General features: G+C 41.2%; 2 protein-coding genes across 2 annotated transcripts; both read left to right on the top strand.

The window, feature by feature from the left end:
• Positions 1-432: 432 nt before the first annotated feature.
• Positions 433-7,233, top strand: LOC125178914. Its single transcript, XM_047883774.1, has 5 exons — positions 433-704; positions 1,289-1,512; positions 1,800-2,007; positions 6,017-6,142; positions 7,116-7,233. The coding sequence occupies exons 1-5, from the start codon at positions 613-615 to the stop codon at positions 7,231-7,233; spliced, it is 768 nt and encodes a 255-aa protein (XP_047739730.1). The 5' UTR covers positions 433-612.
• A 10,290-nt stretch (positions 7,234-17,523) lies between these two features.
• Positions 17,524-18,093, top strand: LOC108665106. Its single transcript, XM_018151828.1, has one exon. It carries the CDS (start codon positions 17,524-17,526, stop codon positions 18,091-18,093), a length of 570 nt encoding a protein of 189 aa, XP_018007317.1.
• Positions 18,094-21,185: the final 3,092 nt, after the last annotated feature.

Below are 21,185 nucleotides of genomic sequence, written 5' to 3' on the forward strand. Positions count from 1 at the left end.
ATCACCACTCGTCCTCACAGTGCGAAGAAGAAACTGGAAATGCTTCTTGCTACTAACGATGTCAATTCTACCGAATTCGAGATCAAGCCGCTCACTGAGCTGGATGAGCAGCTGGAATTTCTGACAAGGTACGAGAAGAGTTTAGGCATCAAAAAAGGTGAAATGACAGAAAGCTTCAAAACGCTGAATAACGATGTCCGAATTCTGTTCACCGAACCCATCAACTTGATTCTTTTCTGCGACATGCATAAGCACATACCTGAGACAATCTCGTCGTGGGAATAGCCCGGGGACGTGGCGAATGATATACTACGCTTGTATAAGAAGATTGTCACCATAAAGCTTGCTGATATGACTCATCATGAATGCGAAGTCATGTTAGATGATCTGTTTGTTGTCATTGGTAAAGCAGCGTTGGAATTTATTCGAGAAAACACTGTATCTTTCTCAGAAAAAGAACTGCTTCAGGTTAAACGGAAATGCATTCCAATACTGAATAACAAGGTAGAGTGTAGCTCTGAAATTATCCTCTCGGTAGTGTTGAAAGTAAACAGACCTCTTTCTGGAATCGGAGAAACAACCTACACTTTCCATCACAAATCTATTCAAGAAATGTTTGCTGCAGAATTTATTGTGCAGCGCATCCTAGAGGGCAAGGGCACCCTGAAAAATATCCTAGAGGCCGAACCTAAGGAAATGAGCAGGTAAGGAGGCAGAGAGAAACACAAGTCGCTTTAGGTAACTTAGTTATATCGTTAACAAAAATTCTTTAACTTTACCCTTCGCAATACCTGATGTGTTGATCTAATTTATGTAGATTTTAACAGGGCGTTTAATACGTGGATTGTACTGCAGGAAAATATTAAGAGGAATATTGGGCTTTGTTTTTCGAAGTTTATCGCAACAAATGAACAAGAGCAAGAGGAAATAGTGACAACATTTATTCATACATTTATTCCCTCCTCGCCTTCCTCAAATTTACCTTTTTTAAGTCGCGCATACGTTGCAATCAATCAATCTCATTTTTAATCATTCACCTGCATCTATACGTTTGAGTTATATTTTTCTAATAATATCACTAGATGGTCTAATTATAATAACTCAACAGTTAACATGCGTCTTGGAGAGCTGCCAACAGTTGCGGCTGTACGTGACTCACTAGCAACTCAAATTGTATAACAAAACGCAAAAAAAGAATAACTTATGAACAACTTATATATGTCCTTGATAACTTAACCCTTCGCGATATTCACTTTTAAAAGCCTTTACATGAACGCTTTTGTCCCAGCCTGCGCGAAGTACTGCAGTACGTGGTGCAGGGCCTCAGCCGCTGCAAGCCTCGCCTCTTGGAGAGACGCTGGCCAGAGCTGGAGCAGGCGCTGCGTGACGCCGGCGTCGTCTCTGCCGCCGACTGGGAGGAGTGTCTCCGCATCTGCCCTGACGTTGAGCAGCTGGCCAAGCCTGCCGCTCTTAGCAAACTCAAAGAAGACAAGACGTGGCGTGTCGAAACAGGTTGGTGAACTTTGTACCTAATGAGACGATTAATGGAACACGCAAGTTTTGTAATTTGATTTGAAAATATTCAAAATGATAATTGTAACAATCATTGATAGCATATTTTACCATCTTCAGCAACACCTTGAAATTGTAAGGAAAATTTGGAGTCCAATGAATTTTTTTCGCATAAACCGTGAGTTGCAGACGAAACTGCATTTTCAGTGAGGAGTAAACGCTCTGAAACTTCTTAGTATTCTTACAGCTTACAAAATTAAAAGTTCAAACCATGTTCATGGCCGCAGGACGCGATGTAGCGCTGGTCGCAGCCATGTTGCCATACGCACAACCTGACCTCCTGGAGGTGAAGATCAAACCTGACGACCTAAGCAAGAGGCGGTGGGCAGAACTTGTGCAGCGTCGCGATGGGCGCGTCCGTCTTGAGCTGCAGAACCCTGCCGATGATAAATACAAGAGCAACGAAGACCTCCTCCTGCCAATGCTTGGCACAAGGTATGAACACTCTCACCCTAAATTAACACTTATTAAGCTTTAGGTCTAAAGTTTCAACTAAAAGTCAAGGTTGGTCTCTTGGATAATATTACTTAAAATAATGCAGCGGAAATATTTGAATCGACGCAAGATCTACTGAGGAACAACCGAGCGCCGGCGAGACTTTATTTTTACCACACTGTGAAAAATGTCTTCATATTTAGCTCATTTAATTAATAATTAAATTACCAAGGTACATAGTTCAGAGTTTCCCATGATCAGGTAGTTGTGACGAGTGTGAACATGAATGAATTCTAGAGCATTATTTTGGAAAGTGAGCTCTGAGCTTCCAGGTAATGTAAAATGAATTTACTCCATGAAGTCTATGTATAAGAACCTTTGAGTGCATGCAAGAAGCTTTGAGTGCATGTAAGAAGCTGTGAGTGCATGCAAGGACCTTTGAGTGCATGCAAGAACCTTTGAGTGCACACAAGAACCTTTGAGTGCATGCTATAACTTTTGAGTGCATGCAGGAACCTTTGAGTGCATGTAAGAACCTTTGAGTGCATGTCAGAACCTTTGAGTGCATGTCAGAACCTTTGAGTGCATGTCAGAACCTTTGAGTGCATTTCAGAACCTTTGAGTGCATGTCAGAACCTTTGAGTGCATGTCAGAACCTTTGAGTGCATGTCAGAACCTTTGAGTGCATGTAAGATCCTTTGAGTGCATGTAAGAAACTGCAGTTGCAGGTGATGCCCTCAGGGCGATGGAAGGAATACAGGAGGGGAGGGGGTAGAGGGAGAAGCAGGGGGGTTAGAGGGGAGGAAGCAGGTGGGGGGCGGAGCTTCTTGGCGAATGCCGTGAGTGGCCACATCCCCGCCCCCACACCCACGCCCCTCCCTGCCCCAACCCCACACCTCCACCCTGACCTTCAGACGTCACCGAGGGTCGGGGAGGGGAGTGGGGGCGCACATATATATNTGGGCGGAGTCATGTCATCTCTCATCTGTGAGTGGGCGGAGTCATGTCATCTCCCATCTGTGATTGGTTGAGAGGGTAATACTTTCTACCTGTCTCTTATACACATCTAGATGTGTATAAGAGACAGGTAATAACTGTTCACTTGCTTGATAATGAATATTGATATATTCGAAACGTCGCACTGCAATAAAATGTCATTCGGTAATCTACTTTTTGATCTCCAAGCTCCAGCTAGAAATTTCGTTCGGCTAATCGAAAATAACAATGAGAAAATCGTAAATAAAAAGTACGCTCTGGTCTTCAACCAAACCTGTATAAATGAAGAACTTCTGCCTAACTACACTAATATTAAATTATGTATATACGTATGTACTTGGGTAAAACTATTGTCTTGCATCAATGTTATCTTGCATCACTGTTATCTTGCATCACTATTATCTTTCATCACTGTTATCTTGAATCACTGTTATCTTGCATCACTCATGTCTTGCATCACTCCCAAATAAAAATTAAGAGTGGAGCACCTATGTTTATAGGATGGCTGTCAGCGGACGCCATAGGTGGAGCGACTATGATTTATATAGTGAATTAAGAGTGGCGTGCACCACCTATCCTACACCTATAACCTGCCGATGGCCCCCCTACCCGTAAAACTCTTCTTGCACCAATAACTGCCCATTGGCACCAGTGGCGCATCTATGAGACACCGATGGCCACCTTTAAAATTAAGTCGATAAAAATTTTTAATTTAGTTTCAAATCTGATGCATTCGTATTTACTGATATTGCTTCATACAAACACCATTCTAAGGGCTACATATGGAAATCCACCAAGGCATTACGGGTAACAATGTCAGACATGTAGCAGGAACAAATAATCAGAGTACCATACACATACCTTGTGAGAAATCGACTTGAAGAAGTGTCCCTCTATGCAGAATTCGAACTCCGATCTCCCGCACGCGAAGCCGAGTCTCTACCGTTGTGCCACCGGAGAGGACATGGCAGTCGAGTAATTTTAAAACTTTTAATTGAAGTATTGCAAATATTAATTTCATCAAATGAGAGAAGTTAATGCTGCCACCGTGATGATTAGATGGTTCCATCAACAATTTTATTTGAACATGCTGCTGCATTCGAGTAAACACCCGCTGGAAGAAACTTCATCTTCATTTATCCATAACGATCGAACGATGGTTCAGCTCGGAGTAAAGGCTACTGGAAAATGCTTAATAAGCATCGAAGTTTTATAATGTCAACATTACACCAATTCTGACAGCGGTTTGATTCGATATATTTTCACCAAGAATATTCTGACGTGAAATAAAGAATTGATATTACACAATTATTTTGAAATGTCAGGCGTGAAATACCTGCACCACTTCTAGTCACTATTATCTAAATAATTATCTGACTGTATATTAAATTTTACAATCGAAGTCAGGATGGATAACCGAATTTTTACTCGCATCCACTGCGTAAAAAGGATACTTTTATGACAAGCAAATTCCCCGGAAAGCACATGTTTCAAGCAGGACACGGGAAAGATTAGTAGGAAGCTCAACGCCGACGCGCGCGTCAAGTCAACCCAACCGGTATGAACGTGTGCTTACTGTACTGGACTAACTCGCTAACTCGCTGCTCTTGATGCCTAGCCGCTGTGCAAACGAGCCGAGCCGAGCCGCTGTCGACTACCTCAACTTGGCTTCAGAGTTTAGATAAATGGGGCAACTTCAGAATATTGTAAATATTATGGAACAAACTTTATCGGTCCATATTTATACTTAATGATACAATAATTAGTCTCAGTTGATCGCAATACTTCCAACACAGCCAGTTGGCGCATACGCGAAATTCACAATAAATTTACGCAATATTTCAGGTGAACATGAAAAATTGGATTCGCCGTCATCTATGGAAAAACTGTATTTAGTGCAACATAATTTTGTCATTGTATATCGGACAATTTATATCATGAACAGTCTGATACATGGCCAGTGGCTTCACTTTGGCGTGACAATTTTTTGAGCACCTTGCTTCTCTCCATCAGTTTTATTGGAACCTACCTAATTCACGCCAAATTTTCTTACCAGAACTTGATCTTAGAAGCCAAGCACACAAAACGAAGTCATGGTTTCGTCTTCATCTCGAATGACCCGCAACCCAATAACACCTTTCTACGTTGGATAAATTACAGTGGCAATTATACCTTCGTGCACTGTGCAGTTTGGGCAAACGGTTATCGGTGGCTCACAAGAGATTTGTCTGCAATGTGCCATAGATGTTCAGACCCTATAACTCATCGATGATTCATCGATGACTCCCACCTATACTCGCCACCCTTTCGATTTATTGATGTTTTATTGTCGATTTTCGGCAGATCTGGCCACCCACCGTTACGCCACCTATAATCTACTATCGCCACCAATAATCATTGGTGCGCCACCTTTAATTTTTATTTGGGCTGTTATCCTGCATCACTGTTGTGCTTCATCACTGTTATCTTGCATCACTGTTATCTTGCATCACTGTTATCTTGCATCACTGTTATCTTGCATCACTGTTATCTTGCATCACTGTTATCTTGCATCACTGTTATCCTGCATCACTGTTGTGTTCATCACTGTTATTTTGCATCACTGTTATCTTGTATCACTGTTATTTTGCTTCACTGTTATCTTGCATCACTGTTATCTTGCTTCACTGTCATCTTGCATCACTGTTATCTTTCTTCACGTTTATCACGCTGTACGTAGAGGGGGCCGATGAGGGGTCCTGGGGGGCCGTGGCCCACTCCGTCACCTCCCTCGCCCCCCCTGGCAAGAGGTGAGTAGCCCCCCGATCCCCGCGGGGGGAAATTTGTTATATATGTTATTTATACGCATAGTTATTAATATAAATCGTTTTAATCATTATTGACTTAATCATTTGTTCGCATTTAGCAATCGTTAGTGAGTCAATCTTATACATCAATCTTATACATTGCAATCTTATACATCTTATAGTTATGCATTGTATACGAGGAATGACACAGCAGTTTGTGTGCCCAGGTTCGCGTGGCTGTCGCTGCGGGGCAGCAGGCTTCGCGCAGAGGAGCTGCCGTCGCTGCTGCTACAGCTGCACGGGGCAGGAGTGAGGACGGGTGGCGGGGGCAGCACGCGCACCGTGGTTTACGGGTGAGTGGACGGCGGCCACTGAACTGTTGGCCAATATTACTATAGCGCTTAATTATATAATTATATTCTTATATATATTGACTGCAATGATAGTGTTTATTGTGACTGATGGCCGCCGCAAATGAAACAAAATGGCGGCCGATGATGATGAACCGCCCACTCAGATGGCGACCAATCATTGGACACAGCGCCATCATCACGACAATCATTATCATTTGACATCAGAATAATGATGTCGTCCATAATTTTAATCCCATATCTTCAACCTATATTCGTTTTAATTTGATATTATTTAAATAAATGTAATGTAATATAATATATAATAATAATAACCATAAAAATAATAACAATAATAATGCAAATAATTATTATTATATATTATCATATATTATAGTTCATCGTATTATATTATAAATAACATATTATATATATTATTCAGTATCTATTCATAACGTAACTTATTAATAATTAAATAAATAAATAAAATAATGATAACAACAACAATAATAATGGTTGTTGTTGATGTCAGAGAGCTTGTGGTGACAAATCCTCATGTATTGAGCAGCAGACATTGTTAGTTGTGAGGTTATTAATCATTCATTACTTATTTAATGAATAATTAATCATAATCGTTTTTAATAATGATTAAAATTATTATTATTTATTTAACATTATATATAACCAATATCTTATTATATAATACAGCACATTTATATTATTTAACATAATTAAAGTATTAATAATTCTAATCCTACATTATAGTTATTCCAATATATTAATTCTCTATAATCCTGTATGATCATATGTAATTAATATATTGATGATAATCATCTTCAATATATTAATGATAAGATGATGGCGCTCTGTCATTGGTCGCCATTTGTCGGCAAATGATAGCGCCACACAAGATGGCGGCTGCTGGCATGTCACATGCCGCATGCCACGCAGGATATTCACTGCCGCACTCCCACAGGGAGGGGGATGTTTACCTCTACATCAGGGACGACATGCACCCGGGGGGACCAGCGGTGCCCAGTGACGCCGAACTGCAGGCGGCGTATCATAGATACCAGCGCCTCCGAGGACAATAATGTGTGTTTTGTGTGGGATTAATGAGGCTGTGTGTGTGTTTTGTGTGGGATTAATGAGGCTGTGTGTGTGTGTTTTGTGTGGGATTAATGAGGCTGTGTGTGTGTTTTGTGTGGGATTAATGAGGCGGTGTGTGTGTTTTGTGTGGGATTAGTGAGGCTGTGTGTGTGTTTTGTGTGGGATTAATGAGGCTGTGTGTGTGTGTGTGGGATTAATGAGGCTGTGTGTGTGTTTTGTGTGGGATTAATGAGGCTGTGTGCGTGTTTTGTGTGGGATTAATGTGGCTGTGTATATGTTTTATGTCATATGGATATCATTATCTTTACTGTAATTAATATATAACCTCACTCACGGCCTAGCCAGTCTAGCTGCAATTCGATATCATTTTATATAATTAGTGTTTACGTGGTTTTATTTGTAACGCAATTAGTTTGACATTTTGTTGAACAAATTTTTTATTTATGAACATAATTCTTGTCTTGTTGCAGGGCATAGCTGATTCGCTCTCATCGCTTGTTCCTCACGTCTTGCTAGCGTTAAAACTGAATGATGGGGACGATGTGGTGAATGATGGTGGTCAAGGCAAAAGGAAAGTAAATATGTTCGTAAATGACAAGACGAACTGATAATAAGTGAAGGAAGACAGAGAGAGAGACAGAGAAAAAGAGAGAAGAGTCAAGATGTTAACGGCTGGTCTCATTCCGTGGCCATGTCTGCACTTCCCCAGTTAAAATTTTGAGCCGAGACCGGCGCCGGGTTTAGCCGGGCTGGTCGCGCTTTAGCAGGATGGAGCCATGAAACTATAACCGGCCATCTATCCCTAACATTGCGCTGCGCCATGGCTGATATAGAGACAAAATTCTAGCAGCTCGGCAGGGACGGAACTCTGCGCTGTTTTAGCGCTGGTACTTGGGATTGCCCGGCAGGGAGCTGTACATAGTTGCAAGCAGGCCGTGCATGGGGGGGTTTTGAGAGAGGGAGGAGGGGCAGGGGTTAGAAACAGTGACGGGAGAATGAACTTCATCCTCCATCTAGTTCATTCGCATAGCACGATATTGTGGGCCAATTTCCGGTGCCATTTGTGATATTTATTTCACGTCAGTATTTAAATACTTCGAATTACGTAAGAATTTTATATGCTCTTCCACTTTTAACACTCTAACAGAAACGTTGAAGGTCATTCACGCTTTCCTAAAGCGAGATATCAATCAGTTTATCATAAGAAAATTTTCTAACATGGATATACAGAAAACGCGTTAATAACAGTAAATGTTAGAGCAAAGAAAATACCGAGGAAATTCACCATATTTTCAATGAAAATGTGTAAACCAGCGCCATCATTGGTTCATAAAATTGATCGACTTTGAATTGATCGACTTTGAAATCTTTTGACCGTACGCAATCATCTTGATAATTATATATTGTGATGTAGCAGGCGAAATCTTGCGATGACGTTGCGGAGTTCGTCTTAAACTCATTAATAATTAGCTCATTATGTTCATATAAATGATTCGTACTATATATAAAGTGTGAAATTGTTATTCCTGAGCCTGTAAAACTGACCGAAGTGTTGATGCTGAGATCAAGAAAAGGGTAGATTGAGGAATTGTCAAGAAATGAACCCGTCAGTGGACATCGCCTGTGGTGATCGTTCAAAATTGTGATGTTTCTTTGCGTTTGACAGTCGATTTTTGGAAATTCAATAATTTTCTCAAAACATAAATTTTGAAATGCTGAATGCTGAAAGTGTGATTAATTAAAAGCAAAACGAAGATAAGTGCATTGAAAAGCCAGGCTTAACTTAAGCATTTCTAATTTTGCCTTGGACTGAACACTTAATGGACTATATACTTTTTTGGTTTTTATAATGGTTTGCATGAATTTAAAGTGCCTTTGGTAGAAAATGTGTGGATTTACTTGTAATACTTATAATCATTTAATCTTGATATACTGATTTGTATTTGTGTCTTGATGTGTTGTAACATTCATTTATTAGCGTTACGTAGTTATCCCTGTAGTTATAAGAGCGGAGTGAGCCTCTTGTTGCTCACGTCTTCCGCCAGGGCGCTTCTCGCCACCAAAATTACATGCGGGATTAATTAGACTTTCTGTTTAGTGTGGGATTTACTAGACCGTATCTGCGTTAAATATCTGTGTGCCATTAATGATTCTAATAAACACGTGATTAAATTTGCCACACTCGTTTCATTCGCCATAGTCGCCAGGGACTATGGCCATGGGACCATGAGATGCTAGGACCATGAGATGCTAGGGACCATGAGATGCTAGGGACCATGAGATGCTAGGGACCATGAGATGCTAGGGACCATGAGATGCTAGGGACCATGAGATGCTAGGGACCATGAGATGCTAGGGACCATGAGATGCTAGGGACCATGAGATGCTAGGGACCATGAGATGCTAGGGACCATGAGATGCTAGGGACCATGAGATGCTAGGGACCATGAGATGCTAGGGACCATGAGATGCTAGGGACCATGAGATGCTAGGGACCATGAGATGCTAGGGACCATGAGATGCTAGGGACCATGAGATGCTAGGGACCATGAGATGCTAGGGACCATGAGATGCTAGGGACCATGAGATGCTAGGGACCATGAGATGCTAGGGACCATGAGATGCTAGGGACCATGAGATGCTAGGGACCATGAGATGCTAGGGACCATGAGATGCTAGGGACCATGAGATGCTAGGGACCATGAGATGCTAGGGACCATGAGATGCTAGGGACCATGAGATGCTAGGGACCATGAGATGCTAGGGACCATGAGATGCTAGGGACCATGAGATGCTAGGGACCATGAGATGCTAGGGACCATGAGATGCTAGGGACCATGAGATGCTAGGGACCATGAGATGCTAGGGACCATGAGATGCTAGGGACCATGAGATGCTAGGGACCATGAGATGCTAGGGACCATGAGATGCTAGGGACCATGAGATGCTAGGGACCATGAGATGCTAGGGACCATGAGATGCTAGGGACCATGAGATGCTAGGGACCATGAGATGCTAGGGACCATGAGATGCTAGGGACCATGAGATGCTAGGGACCATGAGATGCTAGGGACCATGAGATGCTAGGGACNACATAACCTCTCACCAGACATAGACATCACCGCGATGCAGACATAACCTCTCACCAAACATAGACATCACCGCGATGCAGACATAACCTCTCACCAAACATAGACATCACCGCGATGCAGACATATCCTCTCACCAGACATAGACATCGCCGCGATGCAGACATAACCTCTTATCAGACATAGACATCACCGCGATGTGAAGACATGATCACGCATCACAGAGCCTCCCTCCTCAGGGGGCCGTTATCTCAACTGATAAGATAAGACCTGCCGGGGCTCACGTAGGCTGAGCGCCCAAGTAAGAGCCAGCAGGAGCATTACTTCCATTATCCTTATTCCATATATTATATATACCTTGTTGTGCTATATATTATATATAACTTGTTGTTCTATATATCATATATAACTTTATATGACTATACATAACTTAATATTCTATTTGTATAGACATCCGAAAGAAGTGTTTTAGCACAAGTCATTTCGAGAGACATATTTGTTATATTGTATTTACTAATTTCAGCAACTGACACATGTATATCCATAACGAACGACGCTTTAGCTCAGAGTAACGGCTACGGCAAAATGCTTGATAAGTATCGAAGTTTATTGATGAAAATGTTATTATTGTTATTCTATATATTATATATAACCTTATATAGGTTGTTATTGCATATATGATGGCTCATGGTTATGGATAAAGGAAGTTTGTTTGAGCGGCCGTTCACTGGAACTGATATCACGCTAAGATTTTGAAATGTTAAGCGTGAAATGCCTTCACTATTTTTCTCTATCCAATCAATAATCTTTTGAAAGATACCGAGACCGCTTGATCAGAAATGTAGACTTAAACTCAAAATAATCATCTGACGGTATAAGCAAATTGGTCGTAGATAAATAAAAATCACTATCGAAGTCAGTAATTGAAAACTGAATATTTATTGCTGTTCTCATTAATTGTGAACTATATTCTTTATTCTTTCACACACAGAAGCAACACAGCACGACTCAATAGAAAAGAAAAAATATAACTTAGTACTCACTGCCGTGAGTGACAGAGAGTGCATATTCTCGTCGACGAAAACGTGAAGTCACGGACTGACGGACGGACGGACAGACGGACAGACAGACGGACATGACTATCGAGCACAATAGGGCATTTTTTCCATAAATGAGAAAATGTGCTAAAACATGCTGTTTGGTAAAAAAAGCTTCCAGGTGAAAAGCCCTGTACAAGCTGTAAAAAAATCTTCGCGGGCGTAATAGGTGACAAGTATGAATGTAATAGTGGCAACAAGTACAACAAAAATCCACCAAAAATAACACATCCTAAAGAATAGGCCGTACATAAGTAAATAGTCTCAAGAAAAAACTCTTTGATAAACAAAGTTAAATTAATATTGAGCAAGAATAGGATCACGAAATTTTGTCTTTAAAATGGATTGAGTACAATTCATTCTGAAATCATCAGGCAGTTCATTAAAATGTTATTCACAATTAAAAACAGTACCAATTTTCTTTATTTCTAAACGGACCGGTGGAAGGTTGAGACGAAGACAAGAGGTGCACAAAAAAACTTTCAAAAAGACTCTGGTCATGAAAAAGTGCCCTATTCATCAATTTTAAAAGCTTAAATTTATACATGTCGTCGAGTTTCAGGATTTTTGACTGTCTATATAATTCATTAGTACGAATCAATGGTACATAGTTCACATATCGAACCCTAAGGATTGACCGGAGAGTCCTGTTCGTCAACGTGATAACAGTTTTTTTGCACAGAGAGGCACTCCACCCCATATTACAAGGGTATTAGAAAATTTAGATAAAAACAACGAATAGAAAAGCATTTTTAACGAGGACAAAGGTAAAATACTTGATAGAGCATGCAACACTCCATGGGCTTTGCTAAGCCTCTGGCAAACGGAAGTAATATGTTACTTAAAACATTTAATTGCCAAGGATTAAGCCTAGATAACGAAAATCATCAACCTATTTTAAATTGATACATTAAAAGAGATATTCCGAGGGACGAAAACAGGTCTAGACGTAAAAAGCATCAGTTTAGTTTTATCGGTGCAGGGCCACTATATAACTTATTTACTAATATCCATCTTGACAAGTTTGCTGACAGTTCCGAAATGCTATCACACGCTTCATCGTAGCTACCTTTCGAGATATAAAAAACGGCATCATCAGCAAAAACTTGCAGTTCACATTGAAATAAGAGGCGATGTCATTTAAGAAAATATTAAAAAGAAGAGGCCCCCAGAACATAGCCCTGTGGTACTCCAATCATGATTGGTCTTGAGGGCGATTTGAACTCTCTCAATGAAATATATTGTTCTTTATTGGTTAGATATGACTTTATCAATGCATAAAAAGGCCCTCTAATGCCATAACGGTAGAGTTTATTCAAGAGAATTTGATGGTTCACCCAATCAAAGGACTTTTGCAGGTCAAGAAAAAGAGCAATACAGTAATTTTTCATGGAATTCCTGCAGTAAATCTTGGACTATGTAAACTATAGCCATTATAGTGTTGGTCCCCTTCGCGGAATCCAAATTGACTATCAGATATTAAAGAAAATTTGTCAGGGAAATTCGTAAGTCTAGAGTGAAGAATTTTTCGAAAATCTTATTAAGGAAGGGCAAAGTAAATTCGATACTTAAATACGACTTTACCTGAGTTGTCAGACTTAAAGACCGTTATGACACGAGCATGCATCAGTACATCAGGATAAATTCCAGTAGACATACACAAATTAAATATATGAGCTAAAACAGGCGCCATAATATCAGCAACCTCGCACAATACTCGTGGCTGAATTTATTTAAAGTGGAGCCTCTTGCCTTTGCACAATCGAAACAAGCTCTTTACCTCAGATGCAGAAGTAGGAGATGGGAAGCATGACGCGTCACAGAACGGAACACCAAAATTCGACGTTACGATGTTACGACTCACTAATTGTGAACTATATTACGAGCTGTACTCACTAATTGTGAAATAATGAATATTTCGTTGATCACAATACATTAATGGAAATAATGAATATTTCGTTGGTCGCAACACATTAATGGAAATAATGAATATTTCGTTGGTCACAACACATTAATGGAAATAATGAATATTTCGTTGATCACAACACATTAATGGAAATAATGAATATTTCGTTGGTCACAACACATTCGTGTCTTTAAAATGTGAGCAGATCAGCTAATATGTTTTTCTGCCCCAAATTGATCTGTATTTCTGTCTGCAAATGGAATGTTTGTAATAAGTTGAGGTTGTTTGCATTACCGTGCGTGTGATCAGGCATATACCTGCTCGCTCCTCGCTGCTGGCGTCGCTTCCAGGCAGCTTTCATTAACTCTCTACTGTAGTTAAAACTTCAAACATTCAACTAACTAAGCATTAACTACTAGTTCTTATCAAGCGCCTTTAACGGATCATGGGAATTACAATTTGAATTAAAACAATTTATATACAGTTAGCCTGTACATTATTCTATCTATTCAGTTAATCTGTACAGATAATCTACCTATAGAATTACTCTATCTAATCAGTTAATATAATGATGGTATAATATATGTGTAAACTTATCAAAGAACAGCAGCCAAACATCAGATGATGACATGCAGACCAGGCCTCGCAGGATACAAGATGGTGAGTTAAGGTTTGAAATTACAGGGAAATATAGCAGTTTTTTAATGTAAATAAAATTAGTATCAAGTGAGTTGTGGCATTGCAACAACTAGGAAAAATATCAGTGTTTTAATATAAAAAAAGATTATTATCAAGTGAGTTCTACCATGTCAACCACCAGAAAAGATGACAGTTTTTTAATATGAATAAGATTATTATCAAGTGAGTTGTGGCATGTCACCAGATGCCGTATTGTTCTTTCATTTGAGAGATACTGGAGCCCACAATTGAATTAATTCATGCAAATAAAATATTATAGTAGCAGGTAAACTTGCTAAAGTATAAAAATAAAATATCATAGTAGCAGGTAAACTTGCTAAAGTATAGCAGGTAAACTGAGGCAGCGCCTGAGCTGCGCGGCGAGATAAGCAGGAGGCCGCTTATCAGGCCAGGGAAGATAACGAGTGTCAGCGCCTGCAACTACGCGCCTTCTGGTGCACGTGTGGTATTTTAATTAAAAAGTCCATACTTCTAAAGTAAGTGTTGCGTTCAGCTTAGTTTTAATCATTATTAATTGCAAAGTGTTTGCACTCGTTTGAATGCTACCAGCAATGCAGGCTCAGAAAAACAAATCCCACGGATGTACATGCAATGTTTTTCTGTGTTAGGTCGTTTTGAAATTATATAAAATGATCATTTTTAATATATATATATATATAAATCTAAAAAGGTCATATTTATAGCTTATTATTAATGCTAAACTCGACATGAATAAGTCAATACCCTGGTATTCTACATGTAACCAGATGGTAATGTGTTGGGCTACAATATCAAGCAATATTTTTGGCATATTCTCCCTTTTTTAAATAAATTTTACTTATTTGGTTCCCCTGAACAATTGAAATTTCCAAATTATGCCACCTTAAAAATATTTCTCCTCCTATGATTTTCAAGCTACAGCATTGTGAGGTAAACCATTCGATTCGTAAAAAAAATCGATTGATCGATTCGTTAGCGATTCGTAGATCACTTTTTTTATTTCGTTTTAGTTTGGATTATATATTGAAAAACGGGGGAGGGGAGCAGAGAAAAATGAAAAAAATCAGAAAAAACAGCATAAAAAATTGAAAATCGTTCGATCACTAGATACGGTAGATACGGTCTTTACGAATCGAACGATATGTCTCTCGATGTTGTGGCACGTCAATTGAATGAGGAGATTTTTACAGTACCCTCCGTGGGTTCTTTGCCGTTTTATATGAATTACACCTTTTATTTCATTTTTTCGAAAAATTTACACGAACTAAAAATTTATTAATATCTTTTTTACATAGATGTACCCAGTTTCAAAATGATCCATCCGTAAATAAAAAGTTTTTTTACCCAAACGCTCCCCTTGATGAATCCTACAAGAAATATTCACTCCCTGACTTTGGTCCAGACTCGTCCCAGGCATCCTCCTCAGTACCACCTCCCGCGTCTGTTGGTGCACGAGCTAAAGATTACAATTCTGGTATTGAAAGTGTCTAGGAGTTAAGAATGGAATGATTTCAGTGTCATAAAGCAATGGTATATCAAAAGTGCAAGTCTAATATGCGTTTGTTACAGTTCGTGTGTTTGAAGCCTAGCATCGTATATATACAGCGGCTGTTGGGTCGCATTCCCGAGAGTGTACCTATTGGCCGTAAATTTATTATTAATGTGTAATTTATAAAATTGTCAATTTGATACACGAGCGAGTGGATTACCGAGGTCGGGGGCCGCGGTGGCTACGCCGGCATGCGCCGTTATCTGCTGCCCTGATAGCCGTTATCTGCGACGCCCTCAGCTGCGCGATTTGAGCGCAAATTGCACGAGTGTCAGGTCTGTTGTTTATGAATTCCATTTGATTCTGTATACCTTTTATTACGATATTTATTAATACATATCAGATTTGCGGCATAGATGCAGAGAATGTGTCAAGATTATCATATCGTCAGTGACAGTGAGGCACAAATTTTTTCTCTATGGATTTTGGTGCAGGTGCCTGTATAATAAAGCTATTCCTTTTTACTAAAGTTAGTGTAGTTAACTAAACTATTATTTTGCAAACTTTTTATTTTTTAACTCGTTTTCTATTCTTTGCATTTCAAAATTACCTAAAATAATTTCTGAATTAGTCTCCATAGGGACATTAGAATATATATAGCTTGTTTTCAGATAAATTATAAAATAAAGAACTTGTATATATTGGCCACAAGTGAAAAACGCTTCATTGTTCCCATTAAATTGCAAAGAAACTGAATAGGAATGTAAAGTTTTATTGACTACATTGCGTATTAGTTACTGCAACATGAAGTTATTCACATTATAAATACTTTTTTTGCGGCTTTTTGATGACCCAGAGTGAGGTACTGTAACTGAAGCCTGAATAATATTCCTGGGAGATATAATATATATGTAATCGCAATTTTTCACATGTAGCCTACGCTTCACGCAATCTTTCTGTTTAGACCTTCAGTCATCCGACCGAAGTTTACCTGGAGATAAATTATAATTCGTAGTTCAAACCTCCTTTAGTGGCGAAATACCTCGGTGAGTTTTGTCCTGCAATTTATTAGTCCTTCATTATTAATTCTGATATAATTTTTTGTTTCACTTGGATTTAATTTTGCTTATATTTGTTTATCTTGTGTATTAGATAGCTAATATTTCCTGTGTCATACATGCAGAAACTATGCTTTCAAGATTACTCAAATAAAACTCCTTGAAACCTGAGTGTCGAAATTTCGCCTAAGCCACTAGGGCTTAACAATATATATTGCTGGGAGACGCTGGCAAGATATGCGAGTTTGTTGATAAGAGGCGCCGTCGCTGCTGCACAGACTTGGCTGCTGAGCGATCTTGTTCTTGAGAGCAGATCTTGTTCTTGAGAGCAGATCTTGTTCTTGAGAGCAGATCTTGTTCTTGAGAGCAGATCTTGTTCTTGAGAGCAGATCTTGTTCTTGAGAGCTGACTTTGTTCATGAGAGCAGATCTTGTTTTTGAGAGCAGATCTTGTTTTTGAGAGCAGATCTTGTTCATGAGAGCTGACTTTGTTCATGAGAGCAGATCTTGTTCTTGAAGACTTTTTGGAGAATATCAAAATCAAGCCTGATCTCTTTTCCAAATGAAATATTGTATCTTGTCTTTGTAACAGAGCACTGAGTTCTGCACTCCAGTTTAGTTTGATGGTCTCCGAAAATGGAATATTGACAACCAAACTTCTACAGAATTTTGAGCATTACATTTCATTCACACTTATGTCTTAGCAAAAGTTCTAATTATGTGTCCATTTAGTTCCTTTGTAATTGAATTAGGAATTAAAATGAGAACTATTCAGTGTAAATGCAACTCAAAAGTAGAGGATAGTTCTCGTTGAGCTTTGGCAGAACTACCATTGTTTATGACTTGACGTACATTGCACTTTATTTCAAGAAAAAGTGCTGGAAAATTTTAAAAATAATAAACAGGCCATGCGAAGGCTGGGGGGAGGCCATGCGCAGGCTGGGGTGGCCACTCTCACATGCATGAAGCTGGGTCCGACTACACCAGTGGGCCTCTGGAGCCTGCTGACTACCCCATGGGGCCTCTGGAGCTTGCGGACTACACTATGGGGCCTCTGGAGCTTGCCGACTACACTATGGGGCCTCTGGAGCTTGCCGACTACACTATGGGGCCTCTGGAGCCTGCCGGCTACACCATGGGGCCTCTGGAGCCTGCCGGCTACACCATGGGGCCTCTGGAGCCTGCCGACTACACCATGGGGCCTCTGGAGCCTGCCGACTACACCATGGGGCCTCTGGAGCCTGCCGGCTACACCATGGGGCCTCTGGAGCCTGCCGACTACACCATGGGGCCTCTGGAGCTTGCCGACTACACTATGGGGCCTCTGGAGCCTGCCGACTACACCATGGGGCCTCTGGAGCATGCCGACTACACTATGGGGCCTCTGGAGCATGCCGACTACACCATGGGGCCTCTGGAGCTTGCCGGCTACACCATGGGGACTCTGGAGCCTGCCGACTACATGGGGCTTGACACGGCCTTCTTCATCATGCAGGGTGGGTCATGGCACGTGTGGGTCCAGTCGTAACAGTTCCGAGTATCAGGATTGCTGCAGTGAGGCGCGGGTTCGATCCCAGCTACCTGTGCGCTATAGTTCCTGGCCAGAATCGGCGAGGAGGCCGGGCGGTTATGCACAACAATATTGAAGCAGCGAATTGCGTTGCGAGACCACATCAAGCTGTGAATATTCTGTGATGTTTTTGTAACCGGCTAGAGCTGCTACTAGCTAACTGAACATTATTAGGCCTTTAGTTCACTAACGTCAGAGGCAAACGCTCGCAGCTCCAGGCCAAGCAATATATAAATGAATTACAGGCAACTGTTCGCACTTAACCTCCAATGCCGCCCATAACTCTCCGTCATCGGTATGTAGCATGCCTGTTCAGTGGCAATGAATTAAAATCATAAACACGCACGCTTAAAATAGTTTATTATGCTCACTTTCTGTTAAAATCATAATTCCATAAAATTAAAATAGCTTACGTATTTTATGCCCAGGGTTAGAATCACTTCAGATCCTTCAGCTACCTGCATTGCACAGCATTAAACAAAGTAGATCGGGAAAAGCCACAAATTCGTACAGCGAAGCGACAGTTTGTTTGTTTTTCCTTCATTTCGTCTTCAGCGTGATAGTATATGAATGTGGTCTCCTCAATACAAACCATTTGTAATGTTGCTAAGAAGAGAACTTCAGTGTAAGTTTGCTAATCTCTATATTCCTGTAATTCAGGAACTATTATCTAAAATTTATACTATTGTATTCTATAATTGAATTATTCGTAATTAGTTTTGAATAATGAGATGAATTGAGATAACTAATTCAATGTTGGTTTTGCTAGGTCATATTATATTAGTAATTGATCAATGAGCCAAAATTTTTAAAACCTCAAGATGATTCGATATAGTTAATTTAATGTTGAGTTTCCAGACTAATTTCTATCAGTAAATAAATTGTTCTAAATTATTTTTCAAACTCAGGATGGATTTGAAACGCGTCACGATTTGGGATGACAAATTCTTCGTAGTTAAGCCGGACTTTAATATATCAGCAACTCAATGAATCGTAATAATTTGTACATTTTCAGGATGATCTTGCGATGCGTCGCAGCACCAGAGATGCCTGGAGCCGCGGACCAAGAACTCGTGAAGAGCAGGAACAGCGACAGACGGACCGTTGTAAGCTGGACCGGCCCGCCGTCAGATGGTCCGGCCCGCCGTGAGATGGTCCGGCCCGCCGTCAGATGGTCCGGCCCGCCGTGAGATGGACCGGCCCGCCGTGAGATGGTCCGGCCCGCCGTGAGATGGTCCAGCCCGCCGCGAGATGGTCCGGCCCGCCGTGAGATGGTCCGGCCCCCAGTGAGATGGTCTGGCCCGCCGTGAGATGGTCCGGCCCGCCGTGAGATGGTCCGGCCCGCCGTGAGATGGTCCGGCCCGCCGTGAGATGGTCTGGCCCGCCGTGAGATGGTCCGGCCCGCCGTGAGATGGTCCGGCCCACCGTGAGATGGTCCGGTTCGCCGTAAAATGCTCCGGCCCACCGTGAGATGTTCCGGCCCGCCGTGAGATGGTCCGGCCCGCCGTGAGATGGTCCGGCCCGCCGTGAGATTGTCCGGCCCGCGATGAGATGGTACGGCCCGCCCGTGAATGAACCGCCCCCCCCCCCATGAGATGGTCCCGCCCGCCGTGAGATGGTCCGGCCCATCGTGAGATGGTCCGGCCCGCCGTGAGATGGTCCGGCCCGCCGTGAGATGGTCCGGCTTGCCTGCGCTTCATTGGCGAGCTCGGCAAGCTTCAGGTCATACAGAAGATCTTGATGATGGCCTCTGGCTTGATTATAAGCTAGGCCTGTACCGCTGTATTGAGGAGGTAATGATTGCAGTATGGCCTCTGGCTTGATTATAAGCTTGGCCTGCACCGCTGTATTGAGGAGGTAATGACTGCAGTATGGCCTCTGGCTTGATTATAAGCTTGGCCTGCACCGCTGTATTGTAATGACTTGCTTGCTTCATGGCGTGCAGCGCGGTGAGTTGCGTTGGAGCGAACTAATTCCTGCATGAATTGCCTATGTGCACCTAGTCTTTCAGTCTGAATGTGTAGTCATTCAGTCTGAATGTGCAGTCTTTCAGTCTGAATGTGCAGTCTTTCAGTCTGAATGTGCAGTCTTTCAGTCTGAATGTGCAGTCTTTCAGTCTGAATGTGTAGTCTTTCAATCTAAATGTGCAGTCTTTCAGTCTAAATGTGCTTTCTTTCAGTCTAAATGTGCAGTCTTTCAGTCTAAATGTGCAGTCTTTTAGTTAAATGTGCTGTCTCTCAGTCTAAATGTGCATTAAGTTATATGCATTCTCTTCCTTTGTACAGGGGAGGTGTATAATGAGTGGTCTGACATGCTGGCAGTCTGACTTGCTTAATATTTACTAATTTATCAATATTAGTTAATATTACAAATATGTTTTATAATATTGGGACCTATAATAATGCGATGTTTCATGTATATACAGGTAATACTATAATGATTTAATGTTCCATTCACTGGTGCAGTTGCTGGGGAACATCCGTGGACCAAATACAGGACCTGGCTGAGGACCTGGAGTCTCTGCCAGACAATATGCGAACCTGCGGTAAGATCCTTGTCTTCCTGAAGCCCAGGTCAGCCTTGTCTTCCTGAAGCCCAGGTCAGTCTTGCCTTCCTGAAGCCCAGGACAGTCTTGCCTTCCTGAAGCCCAGGTCAGTCTTGCCTTCCTGAAGCCCAGGTCAGTCTTGCCTTCCTGAAGCCCAGGACAGTCTTGCCTTCCTGAAGCCCAGGTCAGTCTTGCCTTCCTGAAGCCCAGTTCAGTCTTGCCTTCCTGAAGCCCAGGTCAGTCTTGCCTTCCTGATGACAAGGTCAGTCTTGCCTTGATCTCAATGCACTTTTTCTTATTTATTTTCCAGATTTTGTGCGTGTATTGCTTTTTAATTGACGTGAAAATAGATTTAAAAATTTAGATTACTAAGATTGTCGAAAGTAATTTCTTTATCATTTGATGTGAATACATGGGCCTATAATTATTGACTAGTTCTTATAATACATTGATCTACTGTAGAAAAGTTCACTACTCGACTTATTTCGATTGACTGAATCGGGAC

The sequence above is a fragment of the Hyalella azteca genome, unplaced genomic scaffold (genome assembly GCF_000764305.2).
Source record: "Hyalella azteca isolate HAZT.00-mixed unplaced genomic scaffold, Hazt_2.0.2 contig13670, whole genome shotgun sequence".
NCBI classification, from domain to species: Eukaryota; Metazoa; Arthropoda; class Malacostraca; order Amphipoda; family Hyalellidae; genus Hyalella; species Hyalella azteca.